This window comes from Pundamilia nyererei, unplaced genomic scaffold, assembly GCF_000239375.1.
Source record: "Pundamilia nyererei isolate P.nyererei 1_Seehausen unplaced genomic scaffold, PunNye1.0 scaffold00084, whole genome shotgun sequence".
In the NCBI taxonomy this organism is placed as follows: Eukaryota; Metazoa; Chordata; class Actinopteri; order Cichliformes; family Cichlidae; genus Pundamilia; species Pundamilia nyererei.
In genome coordinates, this window is record NW_005187485.1 from 1,678,206 (window position 1) to 1,700,994 (window position 22,789).

Sequence of the window (22,789 nt, forward strand, 5' to 3'; positions counted from 1 at the left end):
ACTTGAAGTAACTGAGTTACTTTTGATAGAAGTAACTAGTAATGTAACTAAGTTACTAATTTAAAGTAACTTACCCAACACTGGTATGGGGTGGCCAGTTATACAAATTTAATTTTTGATCAAAACAAGATGGTCAAGATTAGATTTTTCACAATGTTTGTCTCACTTTGTCTTCTTTTATAAATCCAGTGTACTTTTTTTCCTCATGATGGGATCTATTATACTTTTCCTTAATGGTGGATGTTTACATAAAACAAGGAATATGTTTCAAAATGTGAGGTCAGCATATGTGCATATAACGCCTCTTAGCTAAATGCTCAGGTGCTCTAAAGTGAGCCACACATGTCTGGCTGTGAGTAGCCCTACCTACTGTTAAATAACACTCTGTGTTTTAAAACAGAAAATTGTGTTCAAGGGAGGGTAAAAGTGGCTAAAAATGTTTTATAGAATGTGGATAAACTGAAGAGCTACACTACAGCCCAGTGTAAGATAAAATACAATTATTTTAAACTATAAGTCAAACAAAGCTATTTTTGAGACCAAGACCACATGCATGGAGCTGGAAATGAGCATAACACATCTCCTTTAAAGCAGAAAACCTTATTGTCATCACATACCAGTTGGGGCACATTTAGTTCAGTTGGCATTTATTATAATCTCAATTTTAACCAAAATAATTGCATACAGATATTTTATCATAAATGAGCAGGACAAATTGTCAGAAGGCTGAATACGATCTTACCTGGACAGGTGCAATTACAGCACAGGGCCCTCCTTCAAACTGCTCCAGTGCTGTGAGCTCACTTTCACTAAAAACAAATCCTGTGATAAACAGCAAAAAGATTTTGTGTCAATAACAACTTACAAAAACAAAACAAACAAATGGATATCCAGCTGAAGATCTGAGGGCCACAGACAAAATCAGGGCGTAAACCTCAAACGGGAGGTAAGTATTTATACTTTCATTTTCAGTATTTTACATTTTAACTTTGTTTCAGCTAGAATTTCAAACAAAATCACTGCTTCCTGTCTTTTGGTCTTAAAGTCTGGATACAGTGGATTATTGCTTCATACCCCTTTTGGGGGAAATTAGTTTAAACTCTTATCAACATACTGAGAAAAAGTATCATACCTTGGGCCCATCTGCGGAAAATGGAGACAGACACTCCACTGGAGGGTCTCCCCCAAACCAAATCCACCACATCTTTATTTAACTCTGACATGTTAGCTTTCAGTGTTGGATGATCCAAAGTCAGTCCCTCTTCAGTCCAACAGCCAGGTGGAGAAAAGATAGGTCTGTTTACACCAACTTGCTTTTTCCTCTTGCTGCTGACAGTTTACTTTTCCGGGCAGGTCGAAACCTGTGGCATTGGCCACAAGCTGCCTGTACACGACAGCCTGACTACAAGTACTGACAGCACACTGGCGGGTAGGAATGACATCAACGTAACCACAGAAACCTACCAAGTAATAGAAAAAAAAAAGAAAAAAAAAAGTTACATTTCACTGTGTGTTATACTTGTATAACTATGCATGTGACAAATAAAGAACCTTGAACCTTGAAAAAAAAGACACCGTGCAGTTTATGAGAAAAACACATATTCATGTTTCGGTCTGTGGCGGAAAATGTCCATTAGGAATGGCAGATTACTTTCATATCCTCGATGAAGACCAACTAGTTTTTTACTTTGGTAAATGAATACTAATTTATACTTCCCGGGGTTATAAACCAGCTAAACATCTGCCAGTTACTTAACGGCAATTTAAGAATCGTTTATTAAAAACGGATAACTAGATAACAATTTTCTTGTTTTTGGCGACGTTGTTACCTTGCAAGACATTTAAGAAAATAATGCACCAAATTTTGATCTTAAGAACCGAGTTAGTTTGGTAATGTCAACAGTTAGCATTAGCATCACTACTAGCAGCTAATTTTCATTGCTTTGTCACTCATTTACTTTGCACATTAAAACGACGGCTAGAATCGTTACATGAACTCGTAGGTTTTCGTTAGCTTTATATTAGAGGCCTTAATTACCTTAATACACAGTCCGGTAATGGTATCCTGTATTGATGAAATTTTCTGGTAGCAATTTCACCGTCAACCGCGTCTCTGTCATTCGTTTATTTACAACGGAATTGTGTGGGGAAAAGAGAAGAGCGTACAATTGACGTATTTGCCCATTGGTTGAAATCCAGAAAGTTCCAGATGCGTCAAGGGCTGCGGCGTCAGCGCGTCGCCTCAATAGTCTAGAGACTTGTCAATCATATTAAAGAACCCCGCCCATAAATGGAAAGTGGTTTAACCGAACTAAAGCTCTCCTTAGCAACTTGGAGAAAAAAAATCATTATTAAAGTCTCGGAAATCGTCTCAATTAAATATTTTTTAAATAAACGGGCTCATACCAACAGGCATATAAAATATCCTCGTTCAGCGTTTCATTTTACCAGCTTTAGTCAGGACCTTTGCTTTTTTGGCCGCTACCCCTCTCCGTAGGAGCAATAGAGTCACCATCCGGCGCATGTGCACTGTATACTTTAAGCTAACTTTAACTTACTGTCCACGCGTGTTTAGAGTCTCACTTTGGGAAAAGTGGGGTTTGAGCCCTGGGATTTTAGAAATATACGACGCGTTTTTCTTCAGAATGGGTGGTCAAGCTAAGGGAAAAAAGAAAAATAAACCGAAGAGGAAAGATAACCGTCCAAACAGGGGTGAGTTCACTGGTTTATCATTTTATTTACTGTGTATAACGTCAAATTCGTACACACGTTTATAGAAAGGAAGAACTGTTATGTTTTGTTTTGAGTGCAGCTCTAATAAGAACTATTGTTACACGTGCACTTGTGACATCTCAGCAGATGAAGGATTTGTTGGTTTATCACCTCAAGAAAGGATGAAGGTAAGAATGCAAGAAAAAGCCAAGAAGAAGACAGCGGAGAAGTACTCAGTAGAGCAACTCCTACAGAAGGTAATGTTTACTACATATCCACAACAAAGGCAGGACCCAAATATGTCATTGCCTTAATATCCTTTTATTCTTTAAATTCTAATCAGCTACTGAGCTTTCCTTATGTACTGTGGTGTACAGACTGAAGAATGCATGGACAGTTTTGACTTTGAAATGGCCAGCCTTTTCTGTCGAAGAGCCCTGGATGTGGAGCCCACCAACCTGCAAGTTCTAGACATGCTGGGACACGTTTCCTCTGAATTAGGAGACACACAGAAAGCTAAAGAAATATCCTTTCTCGCTGCTTGTGTCCATAATTTTGTAATTTCACTACACTGTTGTGATAATTTCATTCTACTCTAATGCAGTGATTGTTGTGGCTTTCTTGACTCCCCTCTCACGTATTTCTACGTGCTGTGGAGCTTAGCCCAGATGTTGGCCACAGTAAGTACATGTACCTGGGACAAATCCACACAGGCCGGGAGGCTGTGGACTACTATACCAAAGGCATACAAGTCTTACTGAATACATTGGAGAAACAAGGAACAACAACAACAGTAAGTGATTACACATAGGACTACCCCTCTCTGTTTCTCTGGTTATGGAAAGTGAACTAGATGTCATGACTTTGTGTTCAAGGCTCCTGATTTTTTTTTCATTTTCACAAGAGGGTGCTATTGGACAATGCATGTCTTAGTGACATGCATTGTTATGACAGATTTATGTCAAACCTATAAGCATCCTGTTGTTTAACTGTTACTGCAGACCTGTATTACTAATTTTAGATATTTACAAAACACTTTACCGACACTACAATGCACTAAAAACTATGAACTGTGAACTCAACTTTGAAACAAAACAAATTTTACACCGAAAATGTGAAAGAGTAAAATGGTAGTTTTGGAAATGGTCAGATGATGGTAGTTTTACAACTTCTGTCTTTTCCCCCCTCAAATATAGTTATTTATTTAAAAAAGAAAATATTGCTTATTAAGTTTTTTGCAAAAGCAAAGATAAAATGTTTTCTCATTTAGAGGACATAATAATGTGCCATGCATTACAATGTTAACATTAAATTAGAACAAATGGAAGGAAAATAGAATAGAAGAATAAGGTTAAAAAGGTTAGGATACATTGTATTAATTGCACATGTATTAATGGTCAATTTTACATTCACTTATTCAATATTGTTGTTGTTTAACTTTGTGACACCATGTTTATTAATATCATTGTGAGGTCTCTTTATTACTCTCATTCAGATGTCTTAAATATATTAGCTAGAAGTGTCACTTCAGTGTCAGTACTCAATAACTGTGACAATGAGTCGACATGAACAGAGCAATGACTCTGAAAGTAAATTGGATAAATTTAATTCACGCAGTTTGCAACTCTGATGTTACTGCTTCCTTCCTGCTGTGACATGTTAATATGATTTCAAAGGAAAAGGCTTATTCAGATGGTGTCCCTTTTTATTCTGATCATTTCAAAAAGAAAACCTGTCCTAGATTCTGTTTCATATAAGTCTCGTTCAGTCTCTTTTGATTTGTAATGAGTAATATGAACTTTAGAAACTAAAGAAGTCTGCCCTTTGATTCATGCAGGCTCTGGCTGGAGCTGCTGCCCCACCAGATGAGGACCCCGAACTCCCCACAGAGAAGGATGTTAGTGTAGCCTACTGCTCCATCGCTGAGATTTACTTAACAGACCTCTGGTACTGGAGCACACATAGTTATGCACTTGACACTGATAGGCCTGCCTTTGGTAATATTTTGAGATTTTCTTTTTCTGTGTGTGTGTGTGTGTGCATGTAGCATGGAGGAGGGGGCTGCCGACAAGTGCAGGGAGTTCATAGAGAAAGCATTACAGTATCGCCATGACAACCCAGAGGCTCTACAGCTTATGGCCAGTTACCTGTTCAGTACAGAGAGAAACCAGGTCAGTCCTCCCTCTCTCTCCTCTCTCTCTCTCTCTCTCTCTCTCTCTCTCACGCACACACACTTGAGATGAGTTATCACCACATTAAAGCGGGAATCTGCTGAGTTAATTATTCTGAGCAAATTGAATCGTATGCGATTAATCAGCAGATGGACAGGTCATGCCGATAGGAATGTTAATTACTGGGCGGATCATTAAGGTCAAGCAGTCATCTGCTAAAAAGAGAAAAGATGAGGGAAAAGCATATTGGACTAAATTTAGAAAACATTCCACAGGACCTTTTGAGTGTAACATTTGACAGTGAGTTTAGAACAATATCCTAAATAAACTTTCTGTATTTTTACATTACATGTATATTTGTGCATGCGGGAGACATTGCTAAATGAAGAGCATCTTAAACCACTGTTAATAGAAGGCATTCAAGGCAAAGGCTTTTTTGAAAGTATTTAAACGTGTTTATTGTTTACTTGAAATGTAATCTAATTGAAATATGGCCTTAAATTACCACGTGGAAGTATTTGTTGGCAGTGCTGTCTGCCTCAATCATCCTCAACATGCACTGATGATACAACGAACAACATTCAGTTCACCTACCACTGTTTTTTGCAAACTATATGTAATGGGCATTTTCAAACCTCTGTACTGTCTCTCCATACTCTCCATGCACTCATATCACCAAACTGAGCAGCGAAGGATCTGTAATACTACCTGTAAGCTGTAGGGGTCAGGCTGGTTCCAGTCTCACTTCACACCTTTCCACATCCTGTGACAAAGTCTCTTTTTCTTTTTAATTTTTTCTAAGAAACAAGAAAAAATAAATTGTTCCCAAATTAATCCAGGGGTTCTTGGTTTCTGTAGAAAATCCAATAGCTAGTCTGTGGAAGTAAATTATACAGTGGGATTAGTCTGTAGGAACTGATTTGTGTGAAGAGTGCATTCTCCAATTACTAACCCTTACTCCTTACTTACTCCTAACCCTTGCATAAGAAATGAAATGCATATTTTTTATAAAGCTTTTTATATTTATATGCTCTTTTTCTGTGTTCAGGAAGGCAAAGATTACCTGTTGAAGAGTGTTGGAATGTGGCTACCTGCGCTAAAACGGAGAGCAGCTTCGTCCAGCGCAGGGGAAGACATTCAGGTAGGCTGTAGCTGTGGGCTGGTATTTGTCTCACTTCCACCAGCCCCAGTAAGATCCCGGTTTAGTTATAAAGCCCCTTTAACTAACAAGATTTTCACAGCATGCTATGCTTTATGCGCAAATATAAGGACAGCTGTACAGATTAAAAACAAAGTAAGCGATAAAGAGGGAATGATAGAAGATGAAAGGTGGAGCACAGACTTCACAAGCCTGTATGTATTTGTGTTAGAGTGCACAGAGAGAAAGCAAATAATAAATTCAACACCAGGAAGGGTTTTAAAGTATAAACAAGCAAAGTACAACGTGGAAATTGATAAAGGAAAAATGGCTATAATGTCAAAGCTGGATGGGCTTTGAATAGCTCAAAATAAATTGCAGATTCAAATAATAAAAAAAGTGATGTAAGAGGGTTTGGTGTGATGATTTGATACAATAATCCCAGTGACACCACTCTTATGACTCTTATCTTCGGGAGCAGGTTGATGTGAACACAGCCTGCTGACACTTTGGCTGTGATTAACAGCCACATAGCTGAAAAACGTTTTGTACCTTGAAATTGGATTGTGTTATTATCAGACAAAGGAAGAACTATGTTTGTGGATGCCTGTGAAAGCACTTACTGCAGAGGTGGTTGTATTGTCCTTTTTTTTTGTCTTCTTTCTTTCTCTCCTTCAGAATGAGATCCCTCCGTATGAGTCTCGCATCACCACAGCCAAACTGCTCATTGAGTCAGAGGAGTACGAGGTAAAATGTTTGCTGTGTCGTGCTCGTACACTCCCTTGTTGTTGTTGGTCTGTGTTTGTTTCGTGGTGGGAGGGCAGCCTGGCATTTTTTGCGTGTGCGCACATCTGTGTGTTTGTATGCTTTCCTTTCTGGTGAATAGCACTGAAGGTGGGAAGGCCATGCCTGGTCTTTATCCCCTCTGGAGTTTAGTGTCAATAATTGAAGAGTGGTATTTACAAAAAGGGATAGGGCTAAGGGGGGCACACAAGGGTGGAGGGATTGGGAGGAAGAGTAAAATAAAAAAAAAAAAAAAAAAATTGAAGCTGTGGTCTGATGAATTGCGGCCATATCTCGAAACAGCATACTTCTCTACTAAATCACTCAGGAATTTCTGGTATTAATGGCCTTGATTTCAGTGGCTCACTGCCTTCAGTTCAGTGCTAAATCTCCTAACGCTGTCATTAACGCTTGAAGTCATTTTCGGTGATTACCGCCACACCAACAGCAGTTTAGCTACTTTCTATTGTGATCCAATGATTAATTTTCAGTCACTCTTGTTGGGTGGTTTATGGTTATTACTTACGGGAAATGAGAACAGTGTCCTTTCCCCCCCCTTTTTTTTTTCTCCTCTTCCCCCTCCTCACACCCAAATAGCTCAGCTGCAGTTATATCTTTGGGTGCATGTGTGCGGGAGATGGGCTGTCAGGTGTATCAGTAAAATGACAACGTCTCGGTCCACAGTTTCTGACATGTCGTTTGTCTTCATCCTGCTGTTGGTGTCATGAAACCCGAACCACAAACCGCACCCATTCCTACTGCTTTATAACGTCAAATATTTTGCCATGTGCTCAAGTATGTGTACACACACACACACACACACACGCACGCACACACACACGCACGTGAAGGGCTATTTGGAGTTTCTGGCAATTGCATTTAAGGGTGAAAGTAGAGTAAAGGCAAACAATTTTCTGTCTGTCTCTCCCAGCCTGGGATTTGGGACTTGGATTTGATAGGATCCTCTCAGCTCTTTGCTTCCGGTACTTCTCTGTCACACATACTCACACACACATTCTCTCACTTTCACATTTAGCATCTCTCACTTAGAAGGATCTATGCACAGTTTTATGCTCTTTGTAAACTTTGCGTAAAGTTGTTTACTTCCAGTAGAGTTATTAGTTGGAAGGCTGTCTTTCGAAAATGGTGCCAGAATATAACCAATTGTCTCTTTCTCCCCATTGAATAATTTGTTTGGTCCCCAAAGCTGGGCCAAGGCTTTGAAATTTGCATTAATATATTTGCCAAAAAATAACCCCAAGCATATTAAAGAATTTTTGTTTGTTTGTTTGTTTTCTGTAACTGCATACAGCAACGTCTTGTAAATAAATGTTAATTTTAGAATGGCACAAGGTGTAGCGGTACTACCATGTTCTTTGGCAGAAACTTCATCTCATGGTCTTTGTCTGTACTTTTGTGTTATGTGGATTGAATTCAAATTAACTAGGCCACAATAAGGCAGTGTTAGTGTGGTTATTATAGTGCATAGTGGTGGGAGATAGAAGTTTACTCAAAGTCTCCACTCTTCCCCAGAAGTCTCCACTGTCTGGTCTTATTTTCCACCCCACAAATTCAGATCAGCACCAAAATTGAGCGGGTTCTTTCTTTGCCTTATGCTCTATCTCCCTCCACCAATTCTCATCAAAATGAGAAAGATTTTGCTGAAAAACACTGGGAAGATGTTTTCAAGACAAACTGTCTTTAGTGGGTAGACACTGTCACATCTCTTGGGCACTTTACTAGGTCATAGACCCGTCTCCCCACCGTCTTAAAACTCAAGGTTTCTTATGAGGGTAGGTGGTTGTCAAACTCAGAGCATGTGCAAATATTACAGTTTCTTTATTTTTAAAATACATAGTTATCTTTTATAATAAAAATTTTGTCAAGACTGTGGCTTTCAGTTCTTTTTTGGAGGAAATCTTTAAAAATAAAAAACCTTTGCCACGTGAAAAGCTGAATGTGATAGTAAATTTGACTGAGAAAGGGATAAGAGCATGAAAACCATGACATAGGCTGGTTGTACTTGTGCTCCATTGTGCGATTGTCTTGTTTACTTTAAAAAATGTGATAGAAAACATACCAAACACACCGTGTTAATAAATTCATGAAAACATCAGTTTCACAATTGCTGCTCTTCTCTTCAGTCAACTGTTTCTGCAAAACATGGATCTGTGCCACTTAAATTAGAAGAGGAGAAAAAAGTCACCAAAAAGGCTTTTGCGAGTCTTTTTTTCCTCCCTCTTTTGATTAGTTGAATAACTGCCAAGTTTGTTTGTGATTTCCAGAATGGAAATAGATTAAGAGCGCACGAGGGTGCTTGAAAGCAAAAGAAGTGAGAAGTTTTATTGTCAAATATCCCCATATTTGTGAGAGCGCTTGCAGTGCTTAAACAGGTTTGTTATTGGTTTGATTGATGGAAAATTAATTAGGTTTTCATTTGGTTTTTGTCATTTGTCTTCATTAATGTTTGGTTCCAGCGTTTAATATGGGATACTTTGCTGCTGTTAAAAATCTTTAATCTGAATATATCTGATATTTTCAAGCAGTTTGAAGACCATGTTTTCTGATGTTTTATAGAATAAACTCTAAACAGTTTAATGCAATCAGTGTGGAGATGATTGGTTGCTTACTTGTTTGTTTATCAAGCAAAAATACCAACTATTACAGTATATGGTGCCCATCTTTTCCAATATGAGGGTCTCTGTAGTATATGGTAGGAAATATCATTAAAATAGTCACATCAGTCTTCAAGTTTGTTGACCTTTGAATGGGAGTGGGGGCATCAGTGATTTATAGGAATTATGTTAATATATATATATATATTATTTACATACATAATTTATTTTGCTTTATTCTTCTATGGCATAGTTTGCACAAGGTGCTGCAAACATTTTAGACCAGACATCTCTGAATCTGCTGTTCCATCCCACAGGTGCTCTGTTGGATTGAGAGCTGTTGACTGTGGAGGCCATTTGAATGTATTGCCATGTTCAACAAACCACTGGGGTACACCGTGTTGTTCACATAAAGGAATTTACATGGTCACTAACAATACTTGGGTAGGCTATGATATTTAAATGAGGCTCAGGGGCCCAAGGCATATCAAGAAAATATCTCCCACACAATACACCACCACTTATCTTAGCATATCTTATCTTCTCATCAGACCAGGCTGTGTTTTTTCCAATCCTGGGTTGTTCAGTTTTGATGAGACTATGCACATTTTCCGTTTCCTGTTCTTAACTGACAGGAGAGACACCAGGCCTGGCCTTCTGTTTCTCTTCTGCATACTTTGGGTGTCATAAGTGGTTGTTTGAGTTACTGTTGTCTTTTTATTAGCTTGAGGCAGTTTGACTATTCTCTTCTGATGTCTGATATCTCATCAACAAGGCATTTTCTCCCAAAGAACTGCCACTCACTGGATATTTTCCTTTATCGGAGCATTGTCTGTAGCCTAGACACATTTGTGTAGGAAAATCCTAGTAGTTCAGCAGTTTGTAAAAAATACTTCTGGCACCAACAACCAAACATTACAAGTCACTTAAATCACCTTTCTTTTCCATTCTGATGCACAGTCTGTAGCCTCAATGCATATCATTGGCTGATTAGATATTTGCATTAACTAGCAGTTTGAACAGGTGTGCTTAATAAAGTGGCTAGTCAATGATGTATTTTATAGTCTTGATTTAAAAAATCAAAAATCAGCGTGGTGACAGCGTTTTCCCTACTGTAACACGCGCACAAACATTACCGTGATCACCCATCACAACCACTGATTCACTTGCCACACAGCAGACAGACAGACAGGCACCCTCCCCTGACAGCCATTCAAGTGTCTCTTAGCTGAGGCGTCACAGAAGCTGATGGGTAGTTACGCACCTTGTCATTGTCACTCTTCTTTGGCTGTATTTTATTTATTGAATGTTTCTGTTCTTATATTTATTTCACAATGTACAGCTTGTACTTTCCTATATTGCTTGCAAGTACAGTTAGCAGTGACATCCCCAGGATTTATTTACTTAAGTCTCAATGCCCCTGTTTACGTGCGTGTGCGTGCATGTGTGTGAGATATAGCTTGCCCTTGCTTGTAAAGTGATTTGTCTTTCTCCTGTCTCTGCTGTGCGCTCCAGTAAAATGATTCTGTTAAACAAAATTGCCTGAAGATTACACAAATGCAGAAATGGATACATGAGCGCGCACACACACACACACACACACACACACACACACACACACACACACACACACACACACACACACACACACACACACACTGTGCACATGCCCACGATGGACATTATAAATGAGTTCCTCCACAGAATGCAGGGGTTTTTTTTCTTTTGGTTCCTTCAACAGTCCTTAAAATAAGGAGGACAACATGTATGTATCATCTTGCATGTGTTATTGGTTGTGTGTCTCTGTAGCGCACTGTTGTTTTTCTTGAACCACTTTTGCAATGTTTATTAAGATCTTTTTTTTTTTTTTTTTTTAACCTCTCGTCCAATTTTCTGCCTCCCCCCCATCCTCCTTCGTAGTACAGCCTCTTTTTCTCCTTATCTTCATGGGAATATTAATCTTGTTGTTGTTTAGAGCATGAAGCGGCCTAAGAATCTCTGAATCTTTAATTACTCGCCCCTGGGCTGACCGGTGTAGTTAGGAAGATGTGCAGTTGGAGACGATATAATGGTTATCATTGCTCACTTATCCTGGCTCCCAGATATCTCTTGTTCTATTTTTGTAGCTCCAAAACTGCCTGTTCTATCACTTGTTTAATACCCAAGCAGATCTTTTCTCCTATCTTTTATATCTAGTGCTTGGCTCGATTTACTGTGTTTGAATGTGTGTGTGTGTGTGTGTGTGTGTGTGTGTGTGTGTGTGTGTGTGTGTGTGTGTGCAGCTTGTGTGTGTGTGTGCAGCTTGTGTGTCTGTCACTTTGTAGTGATACAGTGAAAGTAGATAGTAGATCATTCTGAAGCTGGACATGAATCCATTCATCATCGGCTGGGATTAGATGTTTTTGTTTGTGTATTTTTAATCAGTCATTAATTAATTAAGGACAATGGTATTTCAGCTGATAATTGGTCTGGCAATCAATCAACTGACTCCCTGACATGCATATTTGCACAATCTTAATGAGATACTCTCAATTAACCTGACACCCCTTACTCTATGCAGCCAACAGACCTCTTTATCGCCACCGGAACCGCATAGATTTAATGAAAAGAGCAGAGAACTCCAACGAGCAGGAGGGGGGGGGGAATTAGGAAGCTCTCCAGCTAATAAGACTCCCTTAACAAGAAACAAGTGCTGCTAGTTGTGCTCATTGTTGTGTGCAGGCTTTTTTGTAGTGCGTGACTGTAAAGTGGTGTGTGTGTGAATGCACAGGTCCGTGCGTGTCTTTTATTCTTGCCCTTCACCACGGGTGATTGGCTAACAGTCGCCTCCAACCTGAAGTAGACAAAAATCAATATATCATCACCTGGGGCCTCACACACAAACACATGCACACAAATATACCACAACCACAGGTTCCACAAGGAGGGAGACAGAGCAAAACAAACACCCAGCCTACTTTAGTCAAGGTCTGATTTCTGTAATGGAAACTTCCCACAGAAACTGACCCAGACAGTGCTGTGACAAAGGTCACCTAACATTAAACCCCTTTGAGACCTCACATCGCCTCCACAGGACACTACAGGGAGGAAATCAGACAAATGCTTTAGAGGAAGGGGAATACGGGCTCTGGGTCTGGTTGGTCTTTAGGTTTATCGTGTATCCTAAGGAGTGGAGGGGGCTACTATGAATATATGGTATTGACTGCTCTGGTCTTTCCCTGCTGCTCATCTCCAATAAAGACAAAATGCTGGGAAAAAAGGCAATGGTAGACGGTGGCTAAAGTGACTATCGACTGTGTGATAAGTACTTGTAAGTGTATCTATTGACGATCATGTCTGTTGTCTTGTTGGTATTGACGGTGCTGTGTATGGGTTGCTGACCTGTTCGATGCTTATCAGACCCTCTGATCCATTTGATTGATTGGGCTGACTGGAAGATGTGCTAGATTGTGTGCAACAATATTGTCTTTACCTTTATGCATGTTGGTTTGTCAGTCAAACCTGAGAATAGAGGGAGTACTGATGAATTTCTACAGACAAAAATGAGTGTAGTATGATTGTTGTTCGTAATTTTAATACATTAATACAAAAATGGTAACTATCTGTTTGTCTCTCTTTAAATTAGATGGCAGTAGATGTGTTGGAGAGTCTGCTAGAAGAGGATGACGAAGTTGTCCAGGTAAGCGATGAAGTCCTGTTCCGGCTGTTGTAATTTAAGGTCTTTTTTTTTTTTTATTCTACTTTTCATCGTAATTATTTCTCTCTCTGAACTTGAAAATGTAGCGTTTTGCTTAAATGCATGTTTTCTCTTTTGTTATGGGGTCTTTCAAACCGGTCGTGGCAGATAGCTGCCCCTCCCTTAACCTGGTTCTGCAGGATGTTTTTTCCTGATAAAAGGGAGTTTTTCCTTCCTACTGTCGCCAAAGCGCTTTTGGCATTATATAAATACAACTGATTTGAATAGGAAGTTGTTGTGAGCACATTTTTCTTGTTTCCAGGTTGCTTACCAGCTTTGGTTGTAGAAAGGATAACATTACCACAGATTTTTAGGCAGGATTAACTTCATAAGCTACCAACCTGTTGGAGGTGTGATCAAAAAGTAGCACAAAAACTTGCCTGATTTAAAATGTGCCTTAAATGTAAGACTAGCCAATCTTCATGGTTATGTCAAGACAGCTTCTAGAATGGTTATTAATTTTAGATCAAGTCCTGTTCTGAGCTGTTACTCTGTGATTTCAGCTTCTGCAAACAGCAAAATTCAGTTGCAAACAGCTTCAGATTTTTTTTGTTATACCTTTTGTGTACCTATGTACAAACTTGCAAACAGCAGAAACAGTGTTGTATGGATCAAAGTGTGGATGTGATTGATACATCTGTAAGTAATCCTGCAGAGACAACTGAACTCACATATTCGCTCGAATGTCTTTTAAAATTGGCAGATGTGAAAAACTTGATTTCAGTTTGACCAGGGAATACAACCAAAAATACCTACCATTCTACTATTTACCTGTCATAATACTGGTGCCAGGCAAAGTGGGGAAAGAAAGCAGCTGAGTCTGAATTTCAGGGTAGTCTGTCCAGACTAACTTTGGCGATTCTTAATCTTAATCCTGAGTTGCCCATTTTAAAACTTTTTTTTTTTTTATATATTTTGTTTCCAATGAGCCAAACTCTTGGTAAATTTTTTTTAACATGGTCTAGAGCAATAGTTCTCCAGGCTTTCTTGTGCTCTCTCAAAATTGTTCTTTGGAGATTGGCTACTTTTTCACTCATTTTCATTTGTTACACCACTTATGAATCATCAAGCATAAAAAAGCCCCTTTACTCAAGGAAAGATCCAGTGTTGTGTATACATATAACAGACAACTTGGCAAACAACCAATTTTAAATTGTTTCCGTAGGCACTTTATTACTAACAGTCTGTCACAAAAACACATAATTTGTTCCCCTTTCTTTTGTCGAATCGATGAAAAATAACAAAGATAACGCAGTTTGACAGGCATAACATACCATTTTTACAACAGCAAGGTGATTCACAAGAGATATTAGCTGAAAAACATTCTCGATATGGTCCGTAGTGTGTCCTTAGAAAAATTAAGGAAGCTGGACAAGTAGAATGCAAAGAAAGACAACAAAAGGACTAAAACAAAAAGTACCTGCAGGAAATGAACAGCGTCTGAAAGTCAAATGATTTAGAAATAAAAAATAAGCAAACATCAAGGACCTGACAAACAAATATTAAAGGTTGCTAAAGGAGGTCATACCAAATATTGACTTTCAAGCTTGTTAGAATTGCGCAAACTCTGTTTTTGCCTTGTATACAGGATTCCCATGTGTGTTTGCATATGTGTCAATAAGTCACTGCACTTGTTACCCATTTTCCTAGCAAATATCTAAAAAATGATTAGTGCTCTCTACTGTATGTGTGCGATAAGATTTGATGTCATTTTTGAGTCCAGTTGATAAGATGTTTATATACAGTCATTGGTCCTCTTGCATACAGTCTTTTTATAATACAGTAGAAACTGCTGGGTAGGTATAAAGCAAAAGCAACTCTTTTTCATTTCAGTGGGAAGGATCATCTCAGTTTATATGCTTAGATAGCATATTAAAAAAATGAATGTAGACTCCAGGTTCGCAAAATGATTGAATTTTGTAAATTTTGGACTTTATGATAAAGCAGTTTGGGCGAGCGTATCTTGTGTTGGCTATAGTAAGAACTTGTCACATTCAGTTTCAAAATGCGAAGAGTGCAATGACCAAAATGCTCACCTCAAGGCTTCAAGACAGAAATACAGTAATCTTTGGATGACGTCATAGCGGTTCACACATCTAGAGCTTAGTTCCTTCTGCTGAGCTCTGTGTACTCCCTGCATTTGCATTGCTTCATCTCAGCACTTATGTGCTCACACATAGAGTCTGGCGCTGAACTTATTAGAGTGAATTGCAGTATTTTTCTGTGCTTTAGTATGAGCTCTGTGCTGTCAGTGTGCTCAAAATCCCCACTGTCGCTGCAATAGAAAGCGAAGGTGTGCCACTAAGTGTCAGACAGAAAAGCACGGTCGTGTCTCTCTCTCTCTTTCCCCCACTCCCCCTCAGGCTCAGCCTCCCACACACCCCTCAGCTGACAGATTGAGAGCAGTCATCAGGGGGCTGAACTTTTAAACTCACTTCAGAGACGCACTGCTGTGACACTCAATTTGAGCATGCCCACAGCCAATCAAATATTGGTACTGTCACCAGTTCTGGTGGTCAGAAAGTGTATCGTCTGATCACAACATGGGTACATTGTTAGAGTCATATCTGTGATGTCAGAAATGTATGACAGACACATTTAAAAGCATTATATTCTCTCTCTCTCCCTTTCTTTCACCTCTTTGTCTTACTTTTTCTCTTATTTCTCTCTTAAGTGCAGCAGATAAGAGGTTAGCGCTCTACTCCTTCTTCTTTCTCTTGCATATCTCAAAGTTGGAACCTTACTTATATAACGTTAAGTCTGCAAAAACAAGTGAGCTACTTTCTTGCAAATCTTGTTTCAAAGGTATTCTGTTGATTCATGATGCTTTTGTTCTTCCTTCAGTAGCACCATATGGAAACTGAGATGTGCCTTCACTTTGAAATTTCAATAGTCCCAGCGATTTGATTGACACACACAAAATGTATTTTATTACGTGTGCCTCGGTCTGGGGTTGGAGTAGGACACAGTGGATTCTCTGAAGTTCTTAATTAGCAAACTTTCACATGTTTTAATTCTGAGTGCAGATGCTCAGGCAGACTATACTACAGACGCAAATATTTCACAGTGGACCATCTGCACAGAATTTCCTAGCATTGTTCTGAGTGTTTAAAGACGGGCTTCTTATTTCTGAAGTTAAAATTTTGAATTTAAGTGACCCAATTACACTGTCTCACTTGAATTTACACATTTTATTCTAACTTCTGCATTCAGGGAAATGTTTTAGTGATAAAAATGTCGTACCGCTGAGCCTGCAACAACACTACATTTCTCCAGTGCTGCTGTTGTTCTGATAAGTATGGCTGCAGGGGGTAGCCTCCCACTCAGCATGCTGAGTGGCAATTCTGAATTCAGTGTGCCATGCCTTGATGTGTTTGTTAGCTAAATGGTTGATTTGGCAGGGGCGCTGGTCCCTACTGCCTCTGCTCTCAGTGAATAATGAATAAAGCTAATATTTGTGTCTTGATGCTTGAAGAACAGTGGGTGGGTGATCTTTGGCCTGTGATGAGAGGCGATCTCACACCTCCAAGTTCACTGAGAGTTGAACGTGAGAGTGTTTAGAGGTAGAGGATGAAGCACAAGTTAGTGTTTGAGATTATGCAGAGGCAAAAATGTGTTATTGTGAAAAAGAAAGAAAATTAGGTGCTTTGGTGTCTTACAGCAAAGTAACTTACAGTTAAAAATATCATTCCCTTTTTGAACTCTGTGGAGCAAATGATCTATTTTAAAAATATTGCTCTAGGTTTTTTGATATATATTCAGCTGAGACGAATCTTAGTGAACTGATTCTAATACTGTGAGTTTGCTAGGTACACCTTTTCAACTGCTCATTAACAGAAATATCTTATCAGCCAGTCATGTGGCCACAGCTTAATGGACATGTAGACACGGTCAAGACATGACCTGCAGTTCTCTGGATGAAAATACCTCGTTCATGCCAGAACTCAGAGGAGAATTGACACACTGCTTCGAGCTGACTGGAAGGGAATAATAACTCAATACCCAGTTATTAATCCAGAGGTATGGAAGAGAACATCCCTGAATGCTCTTCATTGAAGCAGATGGGCTACAGTAGCAGAAGACCACACCAGCTGCTCAGCTAAGAACAGAAACCTGAGGCTACAATTTGCAGCAGCAAAATTGGACAACTGAAGGTTGGAAAAATGTTGCCCGGTCTGATGAGTCTCAATTTGTGCTGTGACCTTTAGATCGAAGGTCAGAATTTGGTGTAAACAACATGAAACCACTGATCCATCCTGCCTGGTATCAACAGTTCAGGCTGCTGGTGAGGGTTTAATGATTTTGGGGTATATTTTCTAGGCACACTTCAGCCCCTTAGTACCAAATGAGTATCTTTTAAATGTCACAGTTTGCTTCCACCAGGATATTGTGGTGTGACGTGAACAGTGACGTACAGTTCGCTGTGCTCCAATTGCCTCCTAAGTCTCCATATCTCAATCCAGTAAACCAGCTTTGGGATGTGGTGGAAAATTAGATTTTCATCATGGACGTGCAGCTGACAAATCTGGAGCAACTGTGTTATCCTATCATGTCGATATGGACCAAAAATCTCTGGAAGAATGTTTCCAGCACGTTTGTTGAATCTGTGCAGCAAAGTTCTGAAGTGGAGTAACATAGTAATAGCAAGGTGTACCTAATAAACTGTCTGGTGTATATGGTACAAAACTCTGATTCATACATGATAAATAATTGTTTTAGCATATTAAGTAATACTTCAAAATGCAGTTTATTGAATCTGGTGTTGTGTCAAAAGATAAAAACATATTTTAAAGCACATATTTGAATATTGTCACATTGATAGTGAGCTAGTAATTCTCTGGTGGGCAAATCAAAAATCCACAATCATATTTATTGGTTTAAAACTGTATGGTATTTAAAAGCTTGACTCAGTAAATGAGTATTGCACAACTGAACAGATGTTTTTCTTCTAAAGCAGACGCAAGTAGTAAGTGGTAGAAAATCCCTCTTTGCAGTTTATGAGCAAGAAAAATACCATGCTGTGAAAACATTTAGACACTTAAAGAAATGAAATGGCATTTATGTTGCATTGTTCTACTCCTATTCACGCCCTTATAAAGGTCTTTATTGAATTTGTACAGTGCTTTGTTTATTATACACCTATGGATGGATGCATTTGGAAGTGTGTGTGGGTGGGTGTGTGGGTGTGGGTGTGTTCTAAGGTGTCGAACCATCAACAGTCTAATTTTTGATAACCTGCTCAACTTCCCAGGTAGGGAGGGGTTTTAACCCCTTAGCAGTCCAATTAGTCCCCTAAACCATCCAATGTACCGTGGGCGGTACGTCCGACTGCTAACAGGTTAATAAGCCACATGACTGTGACTTATTCACGACTACAAATGTTTTTTGTTTATCAGTTCACTTCATTTAGTGGCTCTTCATGTATTCCCAATGTGTAGGTGATGCATCTCAGTTTGTTTGACTAGTGTGATGATCGTATACTGAGCCAAGTGAAAGGGATGGGGCCATTCAGTTGGCAGCTAGATTACCTGGTTAATTCTAAGAAGGTATTTGGATGTGGTAGCCTAATAACAGCCTGTGCTAAAGAACAGCTTATCTATGATTTAGATGCATTAGAGCTGTTGTTTATCTGTGACATCAGGATTTATTCTGTCTCAGAATAAACCTTTAGGATGTGATTGCATGCTTAGGCTCAAAAAGCCTCGACACAGTAAAGGCAGGGAGTCGGTGTTACTTTATTTGAGGGAAATCTGTGTATATTCTTGCTTTTCTGAGCATTTGATAAACAGAAACATCTATGATGTTTGTGTAAATGATACCCTAATCATCACAACTTCTAAACTAGCAATTATAGTTATTCCTAGGGATTTCTTTTCTTCCTTTCAGTATTGTCACTTACAAAAATCAACAGATTGTAGAACGTCCTGCTTTGTGAAATATCATGCAGTCACAGATAGAGTCTAAAGTGTTGAGACTCCTTGCTCTTATTTTAGTGTGATAGTTCTTGGAGTCTTGCTATATGTTTGGGATCACAAAAACATACTTGTGAGGAATAATAAGGTACAACACTCGAATTATTTGTGGAATCAAACCATATTAAAACCATCATTTAATGTAATGGCTAGTGCAAAACTGCCAACAGTCTAAATTGTGAATATGATATGAATTTAAAGGCCCAGATGTTATTTTCCTGAGGCAATTCATTTTTTCATTATGTTATATTATGTTACAGTTGAGTATTTATTTTACTAATTGCATCTTTTGCTACAGAGAGGGGGAAAACAAACTGAAAATTGTGAAAACAAGAATTTTGAAGTTAATGGGAAGCTACACTTATGGGCTATCATTTGTAAATGAGTACATTATGTCATGATTTTGTCAGGGTGAATTATTATGTGAGTGACTGATTGCCTGTGCGTGTCTGAGACTGTGTATTTCTGGTTCCATGTAAAATGTGCGAAACCCGTTTGTCAAAGACGGATGTTGGATTTCATTCTCTCTGAGGGTCAGAAAATGTTTTCCCCTTGTCGTAACTGACTGTCACTCTAAATCTTTGCACCTCACAACACATAAACTGTCTGTGTCGCTTTGCCTCGCAGGTGTGGTATCTCTCTGGCTGGGTGTGCTACCTCCAGTTGGAAAAGGCAAAGGAGCAGCAGGAGAGGGAAGGAAGAGAAGCAACAGAAGAGGAAAAGGAGGAGGGGACGGCATTGAAGGAAGCTGCCAGATCATACTTGACTAATGCTAAGAAGGTAGTCCAGTCATAATGACCTCATATATATGTTTCTAAGCTAAAAAGCTGGGGTGTAGTGGAAAGAGTGAATAAAAACTGAAAGCTGTCATTTGAAATTATCCAAACCCTTTTATTAAACTTCGTACACAAAGTTAATAAAAGGTTAAGATGACTCCTTTAATGATGCACTGATGACATGTGTTCACTGGCAGTGGTTTTTGGAAGTGTCCCTGAGTCTATGCAGTGTTTTTCATTACACGGTCGCATCTGTTTTTAATGCAGTACTGACTAAAGGTCTGAAGAGCAAGGCAACTCGGCACTGATTTTTAGCCTTGTCCCTTGCTTAGAAAGATTCCTTCAGATTCTCTGCATAATTTAATGTTATGTTGCGTAGATGATGAAATCCACCATTTTTTTTTTTCAAGCACTGTTCCTAAACTTTTGAATCATTTGTTCAACCAGAGTTGTAAAGAACTCCAAACCCACCTTAGAATCTGCTTGGAATACCACATAACTTAAATTAAGACGTGTTCAAGCAGGTTTAAACATTTGTTGAAAGTCTGTGTGCTACAATTATTCAGCTATTTGATGATGCAAGTCATTTTTTTAAATGTGCATTTTACATAAAAGCAAACAGGGTTGTAATATGAGCCATTAAATCTAAAGCTCAGTATAGCTGTCAATTATCTGTGATCTCAAAATAAATGATTCTTTGACACTGCACTGCCATTGTAACACATGTGTGTGTACTTCACTAAAGCATGTCCTTTCAGGACTTTTTTTTTTTTACTTCTAGTACATCGCATTTATCCATCTTAGTTATCAGAATCCCATGGCCAGTGCCTCATTGTCTTTTGGCCGTATACATGCAAAAATGGAACAAAATATGTTATGGTCCCGACTTCTCAATGGTGATTATTTGTCTTACATTACAGTTAACGAAATGTTTTTCTGGTTCGGCAAAAACAAAGAACATGAAGATGCCACTCTGAGGTCTGACTAATTGTGATGAACATTTCTTCCTGTTTTTTCTGTAATTAAAAATAAAATTCTTCCAAATAGATCAAGAACACAATCTTTAGATCAATCTATAATTAACGCATGATTAGCTGCAGACCAATATACAGTTTGTATTTTTATATTCTAGTTATGTGTTTCCTTTCGTAGTTTCTGAGTAGTAATTGTGGGTACAGATGGTTATATCCAGCACACTGTCACAATAGTTAATTCTTCTGAGAGCTGGTTGTCATAGAAAGGGTACATGCAGTACTGCGAATGTGAGAGGATCCTAGCTAAGCTTCATTGTTGCTGCGGAAATGTCTTTGTATAATCTCAAAGAAGTGTAAATATACCCCCTACTCTCTTTCCTATTCCCCCTCACACACACGAGCACACTGTCTAATTCATTCTGTCGTTCTGTCAGGGAGTAATGCCTCTATGGAGCAGTGATTCATGTTAGTCTAAAATCCAATAGGCTTGTAAATCAGACAGCACGGAGTGACGGATGGCAGGCCCCACCTCTGATTTTTCTTTTTTCTTTTTTTCTTCCACTCTTTGCTTTCCTCTCCATTTCACCTCCTCACCCAACTACACACCCCTTTTCCTTCTCTCCTACCCCGCCGTGTTCTTCTAGAGATGAGTAGGGACAGCTTAGTGACAATATATTGACGTCTGTCTCTGTGGCCAGCGGTGTATTGATGGGCCTATCTAACAGGCTTCCACTGGTGATGTCCACAACTGAGATGGGAGCGAGGTGGACTTGGAGCTGCCAAGCGGGAGAATGGAAGAATCTATCAGGATAAAAATAAGTGTGTGCAGTGTGTGAGATTTAATAACTGGGGAGAAAAAATAAAACAATCAGAAAAAAAAAATGGAACTGAGAAATAGGGTCATTTAAGTACTAAGCCGTTCTTTGCATGGACAAAAAAAAGAATGCAAAGGAATAAAAAGGTGAAAGACTGGCAAAGAATTGGGTGAGGCATCGGAGCATGACAAGTAAACAGCAAAGCAGTTTCTTTGTAGAGTGAGCGAAGCAACAGGCGCAGAATAATGTGAAAGGTAAATGCACAAAGACCTTGAAAAGGTGAGATGGAATGTGGAGGGAAAACAGCCCCCTCGTGGTACATTTAATTCCACAGCTTGGTACACAATGTACAGATGTGTGCATTTGTGCATTGTGTAGCCACGATGTGCAAACAAAGCTTGGATATAAAAACATTTTTTTAATATATCCGAGCTTTGTTTCTGAGCATTACTGTGAGTGTTAATAATTAACGATGAGTCAGTCTGCTAGTTAAAATGGTCTCCAACATGGAAATGAGGCCTCAAAGCCCAATGGCTTGTTTTGGCGCCGGTCCACTTCTGTGCATACTTTATGGCTTTGTCTCTGTGTGTGTGCGGCGCGCATGATATACTGAGCATTCAGGCATTCATAGGTGCTCTTGTGTTGATGCATACATTTAATTTAGTTGTGTGTGCCAGCTTGCATGCATATTATTTGTTAAGAAATTGTTTGTCATTCATCTTTTTTCCTGATCGATACTTGTTCACTCTCATATATTCGTATATTCAGCTGTGAGGCTCTACAAAGGAATGATGGGCAAGAATGGATGGGTCAAGAGGACAAATAGGAAGTGTAGGAGGGAGAGCAGGAGTAGAAAAATAAAAAATGGGGGGGTGAGGAGGGAACAGATTGGATGTTGGGTGTGTGTAGGTGCGGGGCGTGTAGCTGGTGAATAGTGGCGAGGGTAAAATCAATAGTAAACCGGACGTGAAATGGAATTTGAGTCTCAGCCAGATAGGGTGCGATTGAAGAAGGATCTGCAGTGTATGCACAGAGGACAATGTTGTGTGTGTGTGTGTGTGTGTGTGTGTGTGTGTGTGTGTGTGTGTGTGTGTGTG

The 22,789-nt window shown here is 39.1% G+C and overlaps 2 protein-coding genes across 3 annotated transcripts in view; one reads left to right on the forward strand and one right to left on the reverse strand.

Moving 5' to 3' along the window:
• Positions 1-2,229, reverse strand: part of mindy3 (MINDY lysine 48 deubiquitinase 3) — a 25,870-nt gene extending 23,641 nt beyond the window's left edge. Inside the window, exons 1-3 of the mRNA XM_005738532.1 lie at positions 2,039-2,229; positions 1,133-1,460; positions 743-822 (exon numbers count right to left, since the gene is read on the reverse strand). Of these exons, the coding sequence (XP_005738589.1) occupies positions 743-822; positions 1,133-1,223 (171 nt within the window). The 5' untranslated portion in view covers positions 1,224-1,460; positions 2,039-2,229. The remainder of the gene's footprint in view (positions 1-742; positions 823-1,132; positions 1,461-2,038) is intronic.
• Positions 2,230-2,452: 223 nt separating this feature from the next.
• LOC102212439 (probable assembly chaperone of rpl4) overlaps positions 2,453-22,789 on the forward strand; it is a 25,685-nt gene continuing 5,348 nt past the window's right edge. The window contains exons 1-10 of one of the 2 annotated variants that reach the window (XM_005738533.2): positions 2,453-2,712; positions 2,857-2,969; positions 3,090-3,236; positions 3,350-3,505; positions 4,550-4,659; positions 4,760-4,883; positions 5,932-6,024; positions 6,700-6,768; positions 13,045-13,098; positions 19,755-19,907. In XM_005738533.2, the coding sequence (XP_005738590.1) occupies positions 2,523-2,712; positions 2,857-2,969; positions 3,090-3,236; positions 3,350-3,505; positions 4,550-4,659; positions 4,760-4,883; positions 5,932-6,024; positions 6,700-6,768; positions 13,045-13,098; positions 19,755-19,907 (1,209 nt within the window). In that variant the 5' untranslated portion in view covers positions 2,453-2,522. The remainder of the gene's footprint in view (positions 2,713-2,856; positions 2,970-3,089; positions 3,237-3,349; positions 3,506-4,549; positions 4,660-4,759; positions 4,884-5,931; positions 6,025-6,699; positions 6,769-13,044; positions 13,099-19,754; positions 19,908-22,789) is intronic. The other variant, XM_005738534.2, reaches the window with a different exon arrangement.